The 21,707-nt window shown below is 44.0% G+C and overlaps 1 protein-coding gene across 3 annotated transcripts; it reads right to left on the bottom strand.

Annotated features, from left to right (window-relative positions):
• Nucleotides 1-904: 904 nt before the first annotated feature.
• dbnlb (drebrin-like b) lies at nt 905-16,962 on the bottom strand. 3 transcript variants are annotated; one of them, XM_029717059.1, is made up of 14 exons: nt 16,764-16,959; nt 15,786-15,841; nt 15,236-15,348; nt 15,064-15,138; nt 14,213-14,359; nt 8,151-8,228; nt 7,835-7,986; nt 7,670-7,724; nt 7,333-7,407; nt 5,113-5,230; nt 2,698-2,796; nt 2,426-2,505; nt 2,130-2,214; nt 905-1,893 (listed from the first exon to the last, which is right to left on the bottom strand). In XM_029717059.1, exons 1-14 carry the CDS (start codon nt 16,844-16,846, stop codon nt 1,757-1,759), a joined length of 1,353 nt encoding a protein of 450 aa, XP_029572919.1. In that variant the 5' UTR covers nt 16,847-16,959; the 3' UTR covers nt 905-1,756. The 3 variants fall into 3 exon arrangements, with proteins under 3 accessions (XP_029572919.1, XP_029572920.1, XP_029572922.1); XM_029717060.1 differs by lacking the exon at nt 2,698-2,796 and having other exon boundaries at nt 16,764-16,960; XM_029717062.1 differs by lacking the exons at nt 905-1,893; nt 2,130-2,214; nt 2,426-2,505; nt 2,698-2,796 and adding an exon at nt 4,316-4,756 and having other exon boundaries at nt 16,764-16,962.
• Between the last annotated feature and the right edge of the window lie 4,745 nt (nt 16,963-21,707).

Here is a 21,707-nt window from a genome sequence, read left to right as displayed (position 1 = left end):
ACCCCCACAACATGATGCTGCCACCCCCGTGCTTCACGGTTGGGATGGTGTTCTTCGGCTTGCAAGCATCCCCCTTATTCCTCCAAACATAATGATGGTCATTATGGCCAAACAGTTCCATTTTTGTTTTATCAGACCAGAGGACATTTCTCAAAAAAGTACGATCTTTTGTCCCCACGTGCAGTTGCAAACCGTAGTCTGGCTTTTTTATGGCGGTTTTGGAGCAGTGGCTTCTTCGTTGCTGAGCGGCCTTTCAGGTTATGTCGATATAGGACTCATTTTACTGTGGATATAGATACTTTGTTACCCGTTTCCTCCAGCATCTTCACAAGGTCCTTTGCTGTTGTTCTGGGATTGATTTGCACTTTTCGCACCAAAGTACGTTCATCTCTATGAGACAGAACACGTCCCCTTCCTGAGCGGTATGACGGCTGCGTGGTCCCATGGTGTTTATACTTGCGTACTATTGTTTGTACAGATGAACGTGGTACCTTCAGGTATTTGGAAATTGCTCCCAAGGATGAACCAGACTTGTGGAAGTCTACAATTTTTTTTCTGAGGTCTTGGCTGATTTCTTTTGATTTTCCCATGATGTCAAGCAAAGAGGCACTGAGTTTGAAGGTAGGCCTTGAAATACATCCACAGGCACACCTCCAATTGACTCAAATGATGTCAATTAGCCTATCAGAAACTTCTAAAGCCATGACATAATTTTCTGAATTTTCCAAGATGTTTAAAGGCAGTCAACTTAGTGTATGTAAACTTCTGACCCATTGGAATTGTGATACAGTGAATTATAAGTGAAATAATCAGTCTGTAAACAATTGTTGGAAAAATGACTTGTGTCATGCACAAAGTAGATGTCCTAACCGACTTAACAAAATATAGTTTTGGCAACAAGAAATTTGTGGAGATGTTGAAAAACAAGTTTTAATGACTCCAACCTAAGTGTATGTAAACTTAAAAAAAGTATTTCCCAAGTATTTCACAAGAATATGATTGTGTCATTATTTACACCCCTATTTTCCCTCGAGTTCAGCCGCCCAGAGAGCATAGCAAATATAGAACCTTTTGGTTTTCTAATATTCAATTCCACTACAATACCAAACTACTGTTGGAAATTCACACAGGATTCCTTTCAAGCAAACTCATTTCTGACAAAGAAATACTCACATAAAATATTAGTCTGAGGAAAAGGCAAAAAAGGCCAAAGATCATAGTTGGTACCATTATGTGAGCTATGAAATATGATCCTGAACCCAACAGGAGTGAATGCTACAAATAACAAAAATAGTATATCTGGAACAAAACTGGATTCACTTTTTAAGGAATGTGATCTACAAGTGCTATTAATGTTCACAATGGAAACTTGAATTGAAAAATCTAAAAAGCCTGACAATTTACTGCATCACATTAAAAGGTGAGAGATTCAGTTTGGGGTTGGCCAGTATATGGGTTTTCATCAAAACCTAAACTATGCCATCTAACGGCTCACAACATCAACAACATAATTGAATTGCTTCCTTCAACAGGGATAGATTTGCACGACCCTTGGTCCCATGGTTATTGTTCATATATTGGTCCATAATGTGGCAGATACAGTTCAGCAAACTATTCTAAAGGGTTCACTGTTGAGTTACTTCTGACCTGCTGTGTTCTGGACCTAGCAGTTTTCTTACTGCCAAATTCTTCTGGGGGGGGATCTTTTCGACTCTGCCTCCAATATGCTGATCTAGTGAGTGGGCGAGGTATGGACCTAAATAACCTCAACGTAATTGGCTGGGAACATTCCAAAATGCCCGTCTGGGCTGTAGCCCCGCCACCAGCCCTCGTCAATCATCTCGATGCCAGTGATGATGTCATCAGGATCGAAGGAGATCTCTGTGTCATCAGCTGTGGAATGAAAAGAGGAGCAATACCTCAGATAACCATGCCCATTCAGATATCCTTCATGGTATTATTTGACTGTGTCTATTCCCTCACAGACTGCCAGTTTCCTACTAGCAGTTCCACTCATATTGATTCTCCGTATTGGGGCAAAACGTCACAGTTACACATTTTTCACAGAGAACCAGTTCAGTGGACCGAGTGTCAGCTGTAAATTGTCAGTAGGCTGTGATGATGCTTACCAGCCTGGTAGTCGTATAGAGCCCTGGCACAGACACCTTGGTCCGTCTTCTCCCCTGCAGGCACCTCAAATGTGTTCTCTTCCACCTGAGGGAACAACAAGGGGTGCTGTACCTTAGAATGCCCTTCAAGTGTTAAGTTCAACTGCAAATATTACCCGTTACATCATCTTTTTACATGAATGGCATTTGAATAATGAGAAGGTATTTTCAGATTACAAAACGTACGTTATCGCCATTTATAATTAAATCTTCACCCTTGCGGAATGATTCTCACATGTGCCATGACAAATATTCACCTGTGGGGGCTCCTCATAGAGATCATTTTGGGCTGGCTCTGTGGGATGGTTGTGCTGAGTGGGAGGAGCTGGTGCCTTCACTGAAAGGGGAAAAGGTAAATTGTATTTTTTTTTAAAGACTATCTCCCTCCACCAACAGGTGGTAGCTGCAGCAGGGATCCAGAATACAAAGTAACTTAGAAATGTGTCCAGGGAAATGGTCATGATGATTCACAGATGAGATGAATGACTGTTCTGTGTTCAGACTGAGGTGCATGTGGAGTAGGGCCCACCTTCATCTTGCCACTGTTCCTCAGGGACTGCATCCTGAACAGGGGTTGCATCCTGCTCATCCAAGCACTCAGACTGGGATGACTCATCCACAACGGGCTCTTATTACGACATACACACACGTACACATGATATAGGAGCACAGATACACACAGATGGCCACAAATGTACACACATACTAAGGCATGCACTCAGAAATATTCAGAAACTGAATATATCAGCCAGGTCACCCGTGATATAAGTCAGTAGTCAACGTTCATCCATGGCTGAGGACGTCAGGAGATGACGTGGAAACCGGCCACTAGGGGCAACAGTGAGCACTGTTACCTTCAAGTAGGTTTTGGTTTTGCTAGGGTGCATCTGCCAAAGCATCTGCCTCTGATTTCAATGGCTGCATGTTCGAATCCAGCGACAAAGTTGTTTAAGATTTTTTTTTAAGCCTATTCTAAACCTTAACCCTTACCATAAACATTCGGTGTTCATTTTATTTAACCTTTATTTAACCAGGTAGGCTAGTTGAGAACAAGTTCTCATTTACAACTGCGACCTGGCCAAGATAAAGCAAAGCAGTGCGACACAAACAACAACAGAGTTACACATGGAGTGAACAAGCGCACAGTCAATAACACAATAGAAAAATAGAAAGTCAATATACAGTGTGTGCAAATGGCGTGAGGTGGTAAGGCAATAAATAGGCCATAGTAGCGAAGTAATTACAATTTAGCAAATTAACACTGGAGTGATAGCTGTGCAGATGATGATGTGGAAGTAGAAATACTGGTGTGCAAAAGATCAGAAAAGTAAATAAAAACAATATGGGGATGAGGTAGGTAGATTGGACGTGCTATTTACAGATGGGCTACGTACAGCTGCAGCGATCGGTTAGCTGCTCAGATAGCTGATGTCATAAGTCTCCAGCTTCAGCGATTTTTGCAATTCGTTCGAGTCATTGGCAGCAGAGAACTGGAAGGAAAGGCGGCCAAAGCAGGTGTTGGCTTTGGTGATGACCAGTTAGATATACCTGCTGGAGCGCGTGCTACGGGTGGGTGTTGTTATCGTGACCAGTGAACTGAGATAAGGCGGAGCTTTACCTAGCATAGACTTATAGATGACCTGGAGCCAGTGGGTCTGGCGACGAATATGTAACGAGGGCCAGCCGACTAGAGCATACAGGTCGCAGTGGTGGGTGGTATAAGGGGCTTTGGTGACAAAACGGATGGCACTGTGATAGTCTACTCAGCAAACTGGATGCAGTCTGTTGGAGGCTATTTTGCAAATGACATCGCCGAAGTCGAGGATCGGTAGGATAGCCAGTTTTACGAGGGTATGTTTGGCTGCGTGAGCGAAGGAGGCTTTGTTGCGAAATAGGAAGCCTATTCTAGATTTTATTTTGGATTGGAGATGTTTAATATGAGTCTGGCACACCTGGCGACCGTGTCAGCGTGCACTGCGCCCGGGCCGCCACAGGAGTCGCTAGCGCGATGGGACAAGGACATCCCTGCCAGCCAAACCCTTCCCTAACCCGGATGACGCTGGGCCAATTGTGCGCCACCCCATGGGGCTCCCGGTCGCGGCCGGCTGCGACAGAGCCTGGACTCGAACCCAGAATCTCTAGTGGCACAGCTAGCAATGCGATGCAGTGCCTTAGACCACTGCGCCACTCGGAAGGCCTTGGTTACAGTGATCTAATGTGGGCATGATGATGTACAGTGGTCTAATCATGGGCATGACCCTCAGGGTGACGTTAAATTGCAGTAACAAGAGAGCATTAGGTCAATAATTTGGACTGATTGATTGAAAGGGAGCAGCATCAGGTAGAGATTGGACCGAAACATAAACATCTCTTGTATGTCACACAGTCACCCACGTGTGAAGTATTTCTCTCTGTGTGTGTGTCAGATAGGAAAGGGTCAGTTTGTGTCAGTGGTATGAGTGAGCTCAGACCTGCAGCAGGGACAGGAGAGGCAGAGCCTGCAGAAAGTGGGGAGGCTTGGCGCAGGGGCGAGCGGGACGGCTCAGGCTCACATGGTTGCTTAGAGAGAAAAGGGCTTTTCAAACGCCCTGAGAAACACACACCAGAGCAGACAGACAGACATACACATTGGCCGGAGAGGTTACCCAGCAGAGCAGACAACACAAAGCAGATGTGGTCTAGAGACAAGATGTGATACGAGACAGTCTGTGTCTGACAATGAGTTAAAGCTGATGAAGGCAGAGTAATGCAATAAGAATCTCCTCCTGCATGTTTCAACATGGCCCAGACAATCCCCTGATCTTATCCACACCTGACACACAGCTAGCAAGTCCATTTAGGAAACACCCATGGCAGAAACATTTTACAGAATAATCTAAAGTCCTCATTAGGAACAACACTTGTCATATTAATAGCAAACAGTTGTATTGAATTAGTAGCCTACCTGGCTGGGGGCTGGCAGGGGCGTGGGCAGCAGCAGCAGGGGTGTCCATGCCCTTCTCTCTCTGCTTGAACATCTCTCTGGGGTTCATAGAGCGCTGGGAGATCAGAGAGGCTGCCTCCTGAAACACACAGTGAGAGTCAGACATGCACACTGGCCACTGTACAGCTATAGAAAGGGAAGGGGGATACCTAGACAGTTGTACAACTGAATGCATTCAACTGAAATGTGTCTCCGGCATTTAACCCAACCCCAGGGTTAACTGCGTCGCTCAGGGGCAGAACGACAGATCTTTACCTTGTCAGCTCAGAACTCTTAGTAGTTTAACACCCCAGTGAAATTCACTGCTGATAAGCAAAATGGCATAATCTCCTAAATAATCTACAGCAGAAGTCATCAAAACCTGGGCCGCAATTGATTTACCTTGACCCCCACCAAAAAAAGAAACAAAAGGGGGGAATTCAGGCATAAATGAGTTCAGGTGGGCCTTCACGCTTCAGCAATCAAAGGAAAGGAAGGGTGCTCAACAATGATGAAAATCATGAGACGTTCTTACCAAGAAAAACTTCCAAAATTCTAGGTAGAAATTAGTTGGAGCACAAGATTTATTTATTTTAGCTCTCTTTAATCCATTGTACAGGACGCAAACAGGTGACTGACATTGAGGTCAAGTTGAAGTCTTGTGTCTCAATGGGCCACTAGGCTATAAATAGGAGCTAAGCGCAATGGTCAGGTCACTCTGAGGAAGACGTCAGCTTGACCTCAAAACGTCAGTCACCTGTTCACATCCTGTACAATGGATTAGAGAGAGCTAAATGAAATCAAATCCTGCTTTTTTTTTGGATTGCTCCCACTCCTTTCTACTCCGAAATAATCTGATTTGTGTGTGTGTGTGTGTGTGTGTGTGTGTGTGTGTCACACACACACACAAATGTGGACACGAGTTCAAATAAGTGGATTCGGCTACTTCAGCCTCACCCGTTGCTGACAGGTATATAAAGCATAAGTGCAGCAATGTTCTAAAATCTAGTGGAAAGTCTTGTGGAAAGGCTGTAGTGGAGCGGGTCGAGAGCTTGAAGTTCCTTGGTGTCCACATCACCAACAAACTAGAATGGCCCAAACACACCAAGACAGTCGTGAAGAGGGCACGACAAAGCCTATACCCCCTCAGGAAACTAAAAATATTTGGCATGGGTCCTGAGATCCTCAAAAGGTTCTACAGCTGCAACATCGAGAGCATCCTGACTGGTTGCATCACTGCCTGGTACGGCAACTGCTCGGCCTCCGACCGCAAGGCACTACAAAGGGTAGTGCGTATGGCCCAGTACATCACTGGGGCTAAGCTGCCTACCATCCAGGACCTCTACACCAGGCGGTGTCAGAGGAAGGCCCTAACAATTGTCAAAGAACCCAGCCATAGACTGTTCTCTCTACTACCGCATGGCAAGTGGTACCGGAGTGCCAAGTCTAAGACAAAAAGGCTTCTCAACAGTTTTTACCCCCAAGCCATAAGACTCCTGAACAGGTAATCAAATGGCTACCCGGATTATTTGCATTTTGTGCCCCCAACCCCTTTTACGCTGCTGCTACTCTCTCTTTATCATATATGCATAGTCACTTTAACCATATCTACATGTACATACTACCTCAAATCAGACCGACTAACCGGTGCCTGTATGTAGCCTCGCTACTGTTATAGCCTCGCTACTGTATATAGCCTTGCTACTGTTATTTTTCACTGTCTTTTTACTGTTGTTTTATTTCTTTACTTACCCATTGCTCACCTAATACCTTTTTTGCACTGTTGGTTAGAGCCTGTAAGTAAGCATTTCACTGTAAGGTCTATACCTGTTGTATTCGGCGCACCTGACAAATAAACTTTGATTTGAAATACAATCTTGTTGGTCTTAGTTGTGATCAATGTGCAGTGTCCAAATTCTTATACAAATTATTTTCAATCCCCCCAATCATTCGCTCAAACAAAAATCAGCCACCAGCTGAAACTAGTTGCTTACCCCTGATCTACAGTATGAATAAACATGTACAATTTCTTTATTATGTCTAAAGAAAATGTAGAAGATACAAAGAATCTACAGACAGGAAAATTACTAAGTTAAACTGTGGAGACTTTAGATTCAAGCAAAGAACAGATTTGATTGAGTCATTGAAAAGGAAAGCAGTTCTGAGTCACAGGGAAGCAGTTCTGAGTCACATTTAACTCACATTGGCTTTCTCCACAGATTCACCACGCTTCATCCCTTTCTTCTGAGTTGCCTGGAAGTCCTTCTCCTGCTCCTCCTGATGGTGCATCACACATAATTGAACACTACCTCAGAGGCTACACCTAACGGTTCTGTATAGTTTGTTCTTGTGCTAATCTTATCATGTCCTAAATTTGCGCTTTGACATTTAAAAACATAATTTAGGTGGGGTGCATGTTGCACAGACTGACCTGCTTCCCACATGAGGATAAACTACCAGTTAAACATAGCGGAACTGATTTTAACTGATTCTCCTCAGACTGCAGGCCAGTCCTGCTGTAAGCCAGCAGAAAACTCACCCATTGTTGTTTCTCATCTTCTCTGCTCTCAGCTTCCTGCTGCTGCTGGTACTTCCTGTTAAACAAATGGTTGTTAAAAGGGGGAAGTAGACAATGCAAACCTGTCTGTCAATAAGGTCAGTTAGATAACCAACAGCTAAGTGAACTAACCACAGTTTTACTCACTTCTGCTGGTCGATCATAGAGGCCCTTTCCTTGTCTCTCTTCTCTCTGAGAGTTGCCTCCTTGGCCTCTCGATCCTTCCTGTCTTTCTCCAGCTTCTGGCGCTCCTCGTCTGCCTTGCAGCGCTCCTCCTGTCGCCGCTTCTCCTCATCTTTCTGAGAGACACACGGGCCATGAGCACAAGGTTAGGGTAATGTAAAATGTGTCATAACGGCCGCATGACACCAGAACACGCTGAGCTATGATCAAGCAAATCTAACCAGTCTGTAGAGGATCAGTGAGTCCCTGTAGTGGGAGAAAGGTGTTGAAGCTGGCTTACCTCTGCCTGCGCCCAGAAGTTGTCTTTATTGGTGCGTTTGATTTCAGACATAGCGTTGGTCTTCTGATACACAGAGCCCTGTCATATCAAAATGTGTTGTGTTAGATAACAAAAATCTCCTATGCTCCAAACAAGTTGTCATTCCTGGACACCAACCCCTACCCAGATCCAATACTGACACAGCATGTTGGTTTATTATGGGGAGTTAACAGGCTTTAAACAGCCTGCCTTGTCTGGCCTGGTTTCTCTGGCTCCAGCCCTGGCCAGCAATCATGAGCCCCAACTAAGCCACTGGATTCTACTGGAGACGAGTCATTGTAAAACAACCAGCTGCACCATCACAACAACCAACACATTGGAAACTAACTCACAATGAAAAACTCATCAAATCAAATTGTATTTGTCACATGCGCTGAATAAAACAGTGAAATGTATACTTACAAACCATTAACCAACAATGCAGTTAAGAACATTTAAAAAAATCTACGAATAAAAAGTAAGATAAGAATAACAAATAAAGGAACAGTAAATAACAATAGTGGGGCTATATACAGGGGGTACCGGTACAGAGTCAATGTGCGGGGGCACCGGTGTTGTTGTAATTTAGGTAATATGTACATGTAGGTAGAGTTATTAAAGCGACTATGCATAGATAATAAGAGAGTAGCAGCATCGTAGAAGGGGGAGGGTAGAAGCTGTTTAGAAGCATCTTGGACCTAGACTTGGTGCTCAGGTACAGCTTGCCATGCGGTAGGAGAGAACTGTATGACTAGGGTGGCTGGAGTCTGAATTTTTAGGGCCTTCCTCTGACACCACCTGGTATAGAGGTCCTGGATGGCAGGAAGCTTGGCCCCGGTGATATACTGAGCCGTATGCACTACCCTCCGTAGTGCCTTGCTGTCGGAGGCCGAGCAGTTGCCAATACAGGCAGTGATGCAACCCGTCAGGATGCTCTTGATGGTACAGCTGTAAAACCTTTTGAGGATCTGAGGACCTGTTCCAAATCTTTTCAGTCTCCTGAAGGGGAATAGGTTTTGTCGTGCCCTCTTCACGACTGTCTTGGTGTGCTTGGCTCATGTTAGTTTGTTGGTGATGTGGACGCCAAGGAACTTGAAGCTCTCAACCTGCTCCACTGCAACCCCGTCGATGAGAATGGGGTGTGCTCGGTCCTCCTATTCCTGTAGTCCACAATCATCTCCTTTGTCTTCATCACTTTGAGGGAGAGGTTGTTGTCCTTGCACCACATGGTCAGGTATCTGCCCTGCTCCCTATAGGCAGTCTTATCATTGTCGGTGATCAGGGCTACCACTGTTGTGTCATCAGCACTGTTTCATCAGACCAGAAGACATTTCTCGAAAAAGTACCATCTTTGTCCCCATGTGCAGTTGCAAACCGTAGTCTGGCTTTTTTATGGCGGTTTTGGAGGAGTGGCTTCTTCCTTGCTGAGCGGCCTTTCAGGTTATGTCGATATAGGACTTGTTTTAATGTGGATATAGATACGTTTTTACCTGTTTCCTCCAGCATCTTCACAAGGTCCTTTGCTGTTGTTCTGGGATTGATTTGTACTTTTTGTCTCCTTCCTGAGCGGTATGACGGCTGCGTGGTCCCATTGTGTTTATACTTGCGTGATATTGTTTGTACAGATGAACGTGGTACCTTCAGGCATTTGGAAATTGCTCCCAAGGATGAACCAGACTTGTGGAGGTCTACAATTTTTTTTCTGAGGTTTTGGCTGATTTCTTTAGATTTTCCCATGATGTCAAGCAAAGAGGCACTGAGTTTGAAGGTAGCCCTTGAAATACATCCACAGGTACACCTCCAACTGACTCAAATTATGTCAAATAGCCAATCAGAAGCTTCTAAAGCCATGATATCATTTTCTGAATTTTTCAAGCCGTTTAAAGGCAGTCAACTTAGTGTATGTAAACATCTGACCCACTGGAATTGTGATATAGTGAATTATAAGTGAAATAATCTGTCAGTAAAAAATTGTTGGAAAAATGACTTGTGTCATGCACAAATTAGATGTCCTAACTGACTTGCCAAAACTATAGTTTGTTAACAAGAAATTTGTGGAGTGGTTGAAAAACAAGTTTTAATGACAACCTAAGTGTATGTAAACTTCCGACTTCAACTGTAGGTGTTCCTTTTGTCCAGGTGTGAAACGGCAGTGTGGAGCGCAATGGAGATTGCATAATTTGTGGATGTGTTGGTGCAGTATGCAAATTGGAATGGGTCTAGGTTTTCTGTCATTTAGGCAGGTTACCTTAGTGTTCTTGGGCACAGGGACTATGGTGGTCTGCTTGAAACATGTTGGTATTACAGACTCAGACAGGGAAAGGTTGGAAAATGTCAGTGAAGACACTTGCCAGTTGGTACATGTCCTGGTAATCCGTCTGGCCCTGCGGCCTTGTGAATGTTGACCTGTTTAAAGGTCTTACTCACGTCGCCTGCGGAGAGCATGATCACAGTCATCCGGAACAGCTGATGCTCTCATGCATGCCTCAGTGTTACTTGCCTCAAAGACAGCATATAAATATTTTTTTTTAAACAGAAATTTGCATCCTGCAGTACAAACTCAAAAAAGTTCTGGGACACTGTAAAGTCCATGGAGAATAAGAGCACCTCCTCCCAGCTACCCACTGCTCTGAGGCTAGGAAACACTGTTACAACCGATAAATCCACTATAATTGAGAATTTCAATGAGCCTTTCTCTACGGCTGGCCATGCTTTCCACCTGGCTACTCCTACCCCGGTCAACTGCCCGGCACCCTCCACAGCAACCCGCCCAAGCCCCCACCAATTTCTCCTTCACCCATATCCAGATAGCTGATGTTCTGAAAGAGCTGCAAAATCTGGACCCCTACAAATCAGCCGGGCTAGACAATCTGGACCCTCTCTTTCTAAAATTATCTGCCAAAACTGTTGCAACCCCTATTACTAGCCTGTTCAACCTCTTTCGTATTGATACGGAGAAAAAAAATCTGAAAATGTATGAAATGTATGCATTCACTACTGTAAGTCGCTCTGGATAAGAGCGTCTGCTAAATGACTAAAATGTAAAAATGTAAATGTCAGATTCCCAAAGATTGGAAAGCTGCTGCGGTCATCCCACTCTTCAAAGGGGGAGACACTCTAGACACAAACTGCTACAGACCTATACCTATCCTACCCTGCATCTCTAAGGTCTTCGAAAGCCAAGTTAACAAACAGATTACCAACCATTTCGAATCCCACCGTACCTTCTTCGCTATGCAATCTGGTTTCAGAGCCGGTCATGGGTGCACCTCAGCCACGCTCAAGGTCCTTAACGATATCATAACCGCCATCAATAAGAGACATTACTGTGCAGCTGTATTCATCGACCTGGCCAAGGCTTTCGTCTCTGTCAATCACCACATTCTTATTGGCAGACTCAAAAGCCTTGGTTTCTCAAATGATTGCCTCGCCTGGTTCACCAACTACTTCTCTGATAGAGCTCAGTGTGTCAAATCGGAGGGCCTGTTGTCCGGACCTCTGGCAGTCTCTATGGGGGTGCCACAGGGTTCAATTCTTGGGCCGACTCTCTTCTCTGTATACATCAATGATGTCACTCTTGCTGCTGGTGATTCTCTGATCCACCGCTACGCAGACGACACCATTCTGTATACTTCTGGCCCTTCTTTGGACACTGTTAACTAACCTCCAGACGAGCTTCAATGCCATACAACTCTCCTTCCGTGGCCTCCAACTGCTCTTAAAAGCAAATAAAACTAAATGCATGCTCTTCAACCGATCATTGCCCACACCTGCCCGCCAATCCAGCATCACTACTCTGGACAGCTCTGACTTAGAATACGTGGATAACTACAAATACCTGGGTGTCTGGCTAGACTGTAAACTCTCCTTCCAGACTCATATTAAGCATCTCCAATCCAATAAAATCTAGAATCGGCTTCCTATTTCGCAACAAAGCATCCTTCGCTCATGCTGCCAAACATACCCTTGTAAAACTGACCATCCTACCGATCCTCGACTTCGGCGATGTCATCTATAAAATTGCCTCCAACACTCTACTCAACAAACTGGATGCAGTCTATCACAGTGCCATCCGTTTTGTCACCAAAGCCCCATACACTACCCACCATTGCGACCTATATGCTCTCGTTGGCTGGCCCTCACTTTATACTCGTCGCCAAACCCACTGGCTACAGGTCATCTACAAGTCTCTGCTAGGTAAAGCCCGGCCTTAGCTCGCTGGTCACCATAGCAGCACCCACTCGTAGCACGCGCTCCAGCAGGTATATCTCACTGGTCACCCCCAAAGCCAATTCCTCCTCTGGTTGCCTTTCCTTCCAGTTCTCTGCTGCCAATGACTGGAATGAACAGCAAAAATCTCTGAAGCTGGAGATTCCCATCTCCCTCACTAGCTTTAAGCACCAGCGTGTCAGAGCAGCTCACAGATCACTGCACCTGTACATAGCCCATCTGTATACAGCCCATCTATCTACCTCATCCCCATACTGTATTTATTTATTCTGCTCCTTTTGCACCCCAGTATGTCTACTTGCACATTCCATCTTTTGCATGTCTACCATTCCAGTGTTTAATTGCCATACTGTAATTACTTTGCCAGCATGGCCTATGTATTGCCTTAATTCCCTTATTTTACCTAATTTGCACTCACTGTATATAGACTTTTTGTTTTCTTTTTTCTTCTGTATTATTGACTGTATGTTTTGTTCATTCCATGTGTAACTCTGTGTTGTATGTGTCTAACTGCTATGCTTTATCTTGGCCAGGTCGCAGTTGCAAATGAGAACTTGTTCTCAACTAGCCTACCTGGTTACATAAAGGGGGGGGAAGAAAAAAAAATGTTGCTTGTCTGTTAGGCTCGTGTCACTGGGAAGCTCTCGGCTGTGCTTCCCTTTGTAGTCTGTAATAGTTTGCAAGCCCTGCCACACCCGACGAGCGTTAGAGCCGGTGTAGTACGATTCGATCTTAGCCCTGTATTGACGCATTGCCTGTTTGTTGGTTCGTAGGAGGGCATAGCGGGATTTCTTATAAGCTTCTGCGTTAGAGTCCCAGTCCTTGAAAGCATCAGCTCTACCCTTCAGCTCAGTGCGAATGTTGCCTGTAATCCATGGCTTCTGGTTGGGGTATGTACGTACAGTCACTGTGGAGACGAGACGTCCTCGATGCACTTATTGATAAAGGCAGTTACTGATGTGGTGTACTCCTCAATGCCATCGGAAGAATCCCGGAACATATTCCAGTCTGTGCTAGCAAAACAGTCCTGTAGTTTAGCATCTGCTTCATCTCACCACTTTTTTTTATAGACCGAGTCACTGGTGCTTCCTGCTTAAATTTTTGCTTGTAAGCAGGAATCAGGAGGATAGAATTATGGTCAGATTTGCCAAATAGAGGGCGAGGGAGAGCTTTGTACATGTCTCTGTGTGTGGAGTAAAGGCGGTCTAGAATTTTTTTTCCCTCTGGGTTGCACATTTAACATGCTGATAGAAATTCGGTAAAACTGATTTAAGTTTCCCTGCATTGAAGTCCCCGGCCACTAGGAGCGCCGCCTCTGGATGAGCATTTTCCTGTTTGCTTATGGCGGTATACAGCTCATTGAGCGCGGTTTTAGTGCCAGCATCGGTCTGTGGTGGTATGTAGACAGCTACGAAAAATACAGATGAAAACTCTCTAGGTAGATAGTGTGGTCTACAGCTTATCATGAGATACTCTACCTCAGGCGAGCAAAACTTAGAGACTTCCTTAGATATCGTGCACCAGCTGTTGTTTACATATACACATAGGCCCCCGCCACGTGTCTTACCAGAGGCTGTTCATCCGCAGGCTTGTGCAGTAAATCTAACCAAAATGTCCACAGGCAGAGAAGTTATTACCGAAACAAATTAGCTATATGAGAGCATATTATTCGACCACAACACAACTTGCCTCACCGTACAACTATCCAACATAATGTATGTACAGATCCTGATAAAATTATGAAACAAACTCATAATGCACAACTAAAATGTTTTAATCTCTAAAAAGGATAAGATGCTGTATTTGGTACATACCACAGGTCCCTGGGGACCAGCGTCTCGGAACTTGTTGGACTCTTTGTGGAAGCTATAGTTGGCCCCCGAGGCCTTGCCCACCTTTTGCATAATAGCCTCAGGTTCCACATCCTCCTCTGCACGGGCATTTATTGTGACATGGGCGCCCTGGAATTACAGCAGACATTTTAGCTACAAATAACACACATCACAAATTCCAGATAAGGCCATGAAAGGGCTGTCCGTAGGAGGCATATTTGATATCTAACAGCCACCACCCATAGATTTTGTTGACATGCAGTTAGCAAGGTGACTTTCATGATAACAACTAATAACTGAGACAACTTCAAGAGCCGATTTAGAAACCACAACTTCACCCAAAGCAGCCAACAACTGCTGCTGCTTAACTCAAACTAGGGCTGTCAAACGATTAAAATAATTGAGTTAATGGCATTAATGGCGATTAATCAAAATGTTTGGATTTGCTCAAATTTGGCTTTAACGATTTGGGCCTTTTTCCATTTAAAAAACAGTGCATTAAGTTACAGGCATACTACGCTTTGATTGTCAGAGACGGAAACACAAAATGATCTATATCAGAATGTTTTAATAGCTTAACGGCGTCAAAAAACATTGTGCCAATAAACATGTCATGCATTAACTTTGACCGCCCTCTCTTAAACACCAACATGCTATTACTGGCACTTACAGGGGTGTCTATTCCTTTCCTGCAATAGCTATACATTTCATATCCTGTTGAGGCCAGTGTTGCAAGTGTATACACAAAAAGTTGCATCCAATGGATTTTCTTCCTTAGCTAAACACAAGTTGTCTGTGTGGAGAAAATGTCTATACCATGCCAAATGAAATACCTTAAGAAAATTTGCCATGGAGCTGACATGATTGGCACATAGTCCTTTCCGGGCATCTTTCACACCCTCTCCAGTCTGAAACACAAATACTCATGAGCATCATTCAATTTAAATTTCAAAATACAGAGGAGTGCCACCTTCAGAAGAAAAGGGAGCGTAGCACAGCACTCACCCAGTTGATGAGGACGTATTTGCACAGGCCAGAGTTTGGGTCCTGGACACGACAGAACGCGTACATGATTTTCCCGCTGCTAAGTTCCTCCACCAGTTCCTCCAGTCCACCATCTGAAACAGTATCGTAATGTTGTCACATTGTAGAATGTATGTTCCATGCAAAGTAATGTACATTACTGTGTAAAGCTTACATTTTGTATAGAATATGGTTACATGGCAAATAATACTGCCGTAGGCACATTCAACATGTTCTGTTTTTGACAGGGTATGTGCTGTAAGATTCTTCCTGCATTATACATGCTTTGTTTGCTACCTATCTTTTCACATATGAAAATTGTTCTTATTGAAACAATAAAAGACGCACCTACTGCAAACTACTTACTACCTTTGCTTTCATCTTTTAAATTGCCTTACTGTGCTTTGAGAGCAATTCAGTGGCACACCATAAGTTAAGGTGATGATGATCTCAGACAACATTGCAGACTCGATTCCAAACGGAAAACATTTAAATGTTGGAGCCTTTCTAAGATCCTGTGTACCACACTCACCTCCCTTCTCTGCCAATCGGATATCATTAGTGTTCCCCTCGTAGGTGTACAATGCCCTGCAGAGAAGAATGCCAGGTTACAGGATCACACTAGCATTGAAAATAGTAGATTGTTGTTTACACTGCTTGTTAGGCTACCATACTGTCAACATCATTGTTCACATCCATGGAACACTTAGCCACTGCTTAAAAGGTTATTGCAGAATAGCATCCTGGTTAGGTGATGTGCACTGATCAAACAAAAACATGAATCTGGGTTGAACTGCATAACTTTGGAGCAGACCATTAACGTGAGCAACTGAGATCCTGTAATAGTGTACTATGTAATTATATGGTTAAAAAAACACTTCTGAGAGTCTGGTCCCCATTCAGCAACAGGAAGTGTGCTAAGAATGAAACCCTCTGGGTTTGATAAACCTCTTGAGAGGTAAACCAGGTTAATTCATTAATTCAGGTCATCTTGATCTTTAAACACTTCCACCAACAGGTTTCATTTGAACCTCAAATGACGTGTGAAATCATTTGCTCCAAGTACTTTTCTTTTGCTAAAATTTGCTGACTAACGTTAAGTGCATGCAATATTTAGGCATTGCAATGACCTAAGAAATCAACAAAATTAAAAACACAAACAGCTAACGTAGCTACTAATGTTATCTAGCATCCTCCTTACTTAGCAAACTAGCAAGCTAAAACGCTAAGGAAATTGGCAGACATGACATGGTCATCCGATTTGTATAATTGGCTACTGTACGAACATGGCAATAATAATGATACTGTTTCGCTGATACAAAATGCGTTTCATTGCACAACAAGCAAGCCAACTAACTTACTTACATGATATGCAAGGGAAATTAAATGCTGTTAACTAAGGAGCTAACATAGCTAGCTAACTAAAAATAGCGGATGCACCATTTTATGGCGATACAATTAGATAGCTAGCTAACGTTAGCGAGCTTTCCTGCGATGCAACCGTCCTTACCAATTGGTGTTGGATTTCTCATCTACCACCTCTTTGTAGGCATTTGTCAGGGCAATGCCGTTTTTGCTTAGGTTCACTGCCATCGTTCAGTAACTGAAACAGTTGTGTGTAGCCGTGATAAGCCCGTCCTACTCGCGGAGGAGAGGCGGTAAAACCGAATCGAATTGACTTCTGATTGAGATCTAAGCACACAGGAAGCTCTCGCCTTCCAGCAGCACAAACGATGACGTCACTCGTACGGTAATGAAGAAAGCTTCCAAATAAAAGCCCACATTTCAAAACATTACAATGTAGATAACTCATTCAAATATATTAAAATAAAAAATGGGAAAAAAATATGGCTTTAAAAAACATTTATCTACCACCAGTAATGATATGATATGTTGAGAATATTTGGCTGTAGAGAGAAAGCTATTCTTCCATTTTCAGCTAAAGTGAGGTCGGAAATACTCAGTAGGGTCTCTACTAACCAAATATGTGTGGTTTTTGGAGGCAGACTGTGTCCTACATACCCAGCAGCACTTCGTTCTCTGCCCACTCTATAGCGCCTAATGCATTATACTGTAATAGACTGTACATGGGGTACATATTGGCTTGTAGAGAGAAAACTGTTATACCTGTCTCAGCTAAAGTGGGGTGGGAAATACTCAGTAGGGTCTCTACTTACCAAATAACGTTATGTGTAGTTTTGGAGAGGGACTGTGTTATAGACATATGCATTTAGTCCTATACATTATAGTCATTCCAAAACAATACATGAATGTACTGTTGTGTTTAATATCAGTTGTAAAGACAAAACACTTTAATCTTTTTTTTGCTTACCCTGTTTGCTTCCAGTGTGAAATGAAATGTACACAAAGACAGACACAATGTAAACAATGATGGACTGGCATACCTTTCAACAACCTAGATTAACCTAATGGTGATGGTAATGGGTGCACGTTTACACATTTAAATCAGCCTAATATGAGGATTAAATAAATGTTTCATCAGTTTTATACTTGATAAAATAATGGTTGTTTTAACTTGCGCTCCTTCCAACCTCCCAATTGCTGGGTAGCATTTCCTACAGCCTTGACAGGTCAAAAAAAAATGCATCAGGTCGATCGCTTGGCCTGACAAATAAAGACATTTTTGGCAGTATTCTGGTAAAATCATGTTGCTATTGGTTTATACAGTGCATTTGGAAAGTATTCAGACCCCTTGACTTTTTATACATTTTGTTACATTACAGCCTTATTCTAAAATGTATTAAATTGTCCCCCGTCATCAAACTTAACACAATACCCCATAATGACAAAGCAAAAACTGGTTTAGAAATTTTAGCAAATTTATACAAATTAAAAACTGAAATATTACGTTTACATAAGTATTCAGATCCTTTACTTAGTACTTTGTTGAATCACTGACAGCAATTACAGCCTCGAGTCTTCTTGGGTATGACACTACAAGCTTGGCACACCTGTATTTGGGGAGTTTCTCCCATTCTTCTCTGCAGATCCTCTCAAGCTTTGTCAGGGTGGATGGGAAGCGTTGCTGCACAGCTATTTCAGGTCTCTCCAGAGATGTTTGATCGGGTTCAAGTCTCGGATCTGACTGGGCCACTCAAGGACATTCAGAGACTGGTCCCAAAGCCACTCCTGCCTTGTCTTGGGTGTGTACTTAGGGTCGTTGACCTGTAGGAAGGTGAACCTTAGCCCCAGTCTGAGGTCATGAGCGCTCTGGAGCAGGTTTTCATCAAGGATCTCTCTGTACTTTTCTCCATTCATCTTTCCCACAATCCTGACTAGTCTGCCAGTCCCTGCCGCTGAAAAACATCCCCACAGCATGATGCTGCCACCACCATGCTTCACCGTAGGGATTGTGCCAGGCTTCCTCCAGATGTGACGCTTGGCATTCAGGCAAAATAATTAAATCTTGGTTTCATCACACCAGAGACAATCTGAAACTTTTTGTCCAAAAATCATGCAGAAAAGATAATCCCTGCTTGTATCACTTCTAGAGTAGACTACTGCAATGCTGTACTCTCTGGCTACCCGGATAAAGCACTAAATAAACTTCAGTTAGTGCTAAACATAGCTGTTAAGGCTAGGGCTGATTTCAAGGTTTTACTGCTAAACTACAAAGCATTACATGGGCTTGCCCCTACCTATCACTCGGATTTGGTCCTGCCGTGCATACCTACACGTACGCTACGGTAACATGACGCAGGCCTCCTTATTGTCCTTTGAATTTCTAAGCAAACAGCTGGAGTCAGGGCTTTCTCCTATAGAGCTCAATTTTTATGGAATGGTCTGCCTATCCATGTGAGAGACGCAGACTCGGTCTCAACCTTTAAGTCTTTATTGAAGACTCATCTCTTCAGTAGGTCCTATGATTGAGTGTAGTCTGGCCCAGGGGTGTGAAGGTGAACGGCAAGGTGCTGGAGCGACAACCTGCCCTGGCTGTCTCTGCCTGGCCAGCTCCTCTCCACTGTGAATCTCTGCCTCTGACGCAATAATGGGGGCTGAGTCACTGGCTTACTAGTGCTCTTCCATGCCATCCCCAAGAGGGGTTCGTCAATTCAGTGGGTTGAGTCACAGACGTGATCTTCCTGTCTGGTTTTGCGGTCCCTCGGGCTTGTGCTGTGGAAGAGATCTTCGTGGGCTATACTCAGCCTTGTCTCAGGGTAGTAAGTTGGTGGTCTGTTGATATCGTTCTTGTGGTGTGGGGGCAGTGCTTTGGCAAAGTGGGTGGGGTTACATCCTGCCTGGTTGGCCCTGTCCAGGTGTATCGTCAGACGGGGCCACAGTGTCCCCCGACCCCCCGTCTCAGCCTCCAGTATCTACGCTGCAATAGTCTATGTGCTGGAGTCAGTCTGTTATATCTGGTGTCCTGTGTGAATTTAAGTATGCTCCCTCTAATTCTCTCTCCCTCCCCTCCCAGAGGATCTGAACCCTAGGACAATGCCTCAGGACTGCCTGGTGTGATGAATCCTGGCTGTCCCCAGTCCACCTGGTAGTGCTGCTGCTCCATTTTCAACTATTCTGCCTATGGCTATGGAACCCTGATCTGTTCACCAGACGTGCTAGCTTGTCCCGGACCTGCTGTTTTCAACTCTCTCTCTCTCTCCATACTGCACCTGCTGTCTCGACCTCTGAATGCTTGGCTATGAAAAGCCAACTGACATTTACTCCTGAGGTACTGACCTGTTGCACCCTCTACAACCCTGCTGGTCATCTATGAACGTTTGAACATTTTTAAGAACAATCGAGCCTTAATGGCCACATACTCTTATAATCTCCACCTGGCACAGCCAGAAGAGGACTGGCCACCCCTCAGAGCCTGGTTTCTCTCTAGGTTTCTTCCTAGGTTCCTGCCTTTCTAGGGAGTTTTTCCTAGCCACTGTGCTTCTACATCTGCTTTGCTTGCTGTTTGGGGTTTTAGGCTGGGTTTCTGTGTAGCACTTTGTGACATCTACTGATGTAAAAAGGGCTTTATAAATACATTTGATTGATTGATTGAATCTTGTTTCTCATGGTCTGAGAGTCCTTATGGTGCCTTTTGGCAAACTCCAAGCGGGCTGTCATGTGCCTTTAACTGAGTAGTGGCTTCCGTCTAGCCACTCTACCATAAAGGCCTGATCGGTGGAGTCCTGCAGAGATGGGAGAAACTTCCAGAAGGACATCCATCTCCACAGAGGAACTTTTGAGCTCTGTCAGAGTGACCATCGGGTTTTTGGTCACCCCCTACCAAGGCCCTTCTCCCCCGATTGCTCAGTTTGGCCAAGCAGCCAGCTCTAGGAAGAGTCTTAGTGGTTCCAAACTTCTTCCATTTAAGAATGATGTGTGTTCTTGGGGTCCTTCAATGCTGCAGAAATGTTTTGGTGCTCTTCACCCAGATCTGTGCTTCGACACAATCCTGTCTTGGAGCTCTACGGACAATTCCGTCGACATCATGACTTGGTTTTTGCTCTGACATGCACTGTCAACTGTGATACCTTCTATAGACAGGTGTGCCTTTCCAAATCATGTCCAATCAATTGAATTTACCACAGGTCGACTTCAATCAAGTTGTAGAAACATCTCAAAGATAATCAATGGAAACTTATTTAAATAAATAATACTTATTTAAATAAAGGTCTTTCTGTAATTCCAAACATGTAAAAAAAAATTTAAAAAACTGTTTTCGCTTTGTCATTATGGGGTATTGTGTGTATATTGATGAGAACTTTTATTTATTTAATCAATTTTCCAACACATACCAGGAAGCTGAGAGTAGGGAGAAGGGAATTGGTCGCTGAGGTCTGGTGTTGGTGGAGGGACTGGAGGGGGCAGGCAGCAGGGTAGGGTCAGGCAGTGGTCAGACTCTACAAGCCAATATGTATCCCATGTTGTCTATTACAGTATTTTGCATTGGGCGCTATAGAGGGGGGGACGAAGTGTTGCTGGGTATGTACAACACAGTCACAGTAGAGACCCTACTGAGTATTTCCCACCCCACTTTAGCTGAGACAGGTAGAAAAGTTCTCTACAAGCCAATAAGTATCCCATATACCATGTATTGCGTTTCATTGAAAGGAGTGGGTGGAGTACGGAGTAACTAGTACTCTGTATTAAACCCATTGCCCAGCACAAGAGACCCATTTATGTTTTGAAGTCTTAAAAGTGTATTTCTTTAAATATAGCCTACACAATAGCTTTCAACATACCAGTCTTTGAGTAAAGTTAAAAAATAAATGCTGTATAAATAATACAATATTAAAATACGTCAAACTTTCCATCATTTTTTCCAGATGTGATTGCAATGCTGTGAAAAACAGTTGTACTGCACTAGGGTCTGCACACAACTGCTGGCTGCACTAGGGTCTGCACACAACTGCTGGCTGCACTAGGGGCTGCACACAACTGCTGGCTGCACTAGGGGCTGCACACAACTGCTGGCTGCACTAGGGGCTGCGCACAA

The sequence above is a fragment of the Salmo trutta genome, chromosome 27, assembly GCF_901001165.1.
Source record: "Salmo trutta chromosome 27, fSalTru1.1, whole genome shotgun sequence".
Classification (NCBI taxonomy): domain Eukaryota; kingdom Metazoa; phylum Chordata; class Actinopteri; order Salmoniformes; family Salmonidae; genus Salmo; species Salmo trutta.
This window is presented reverse-complemented; position numbering and strand designations above follow the sequence as displayed.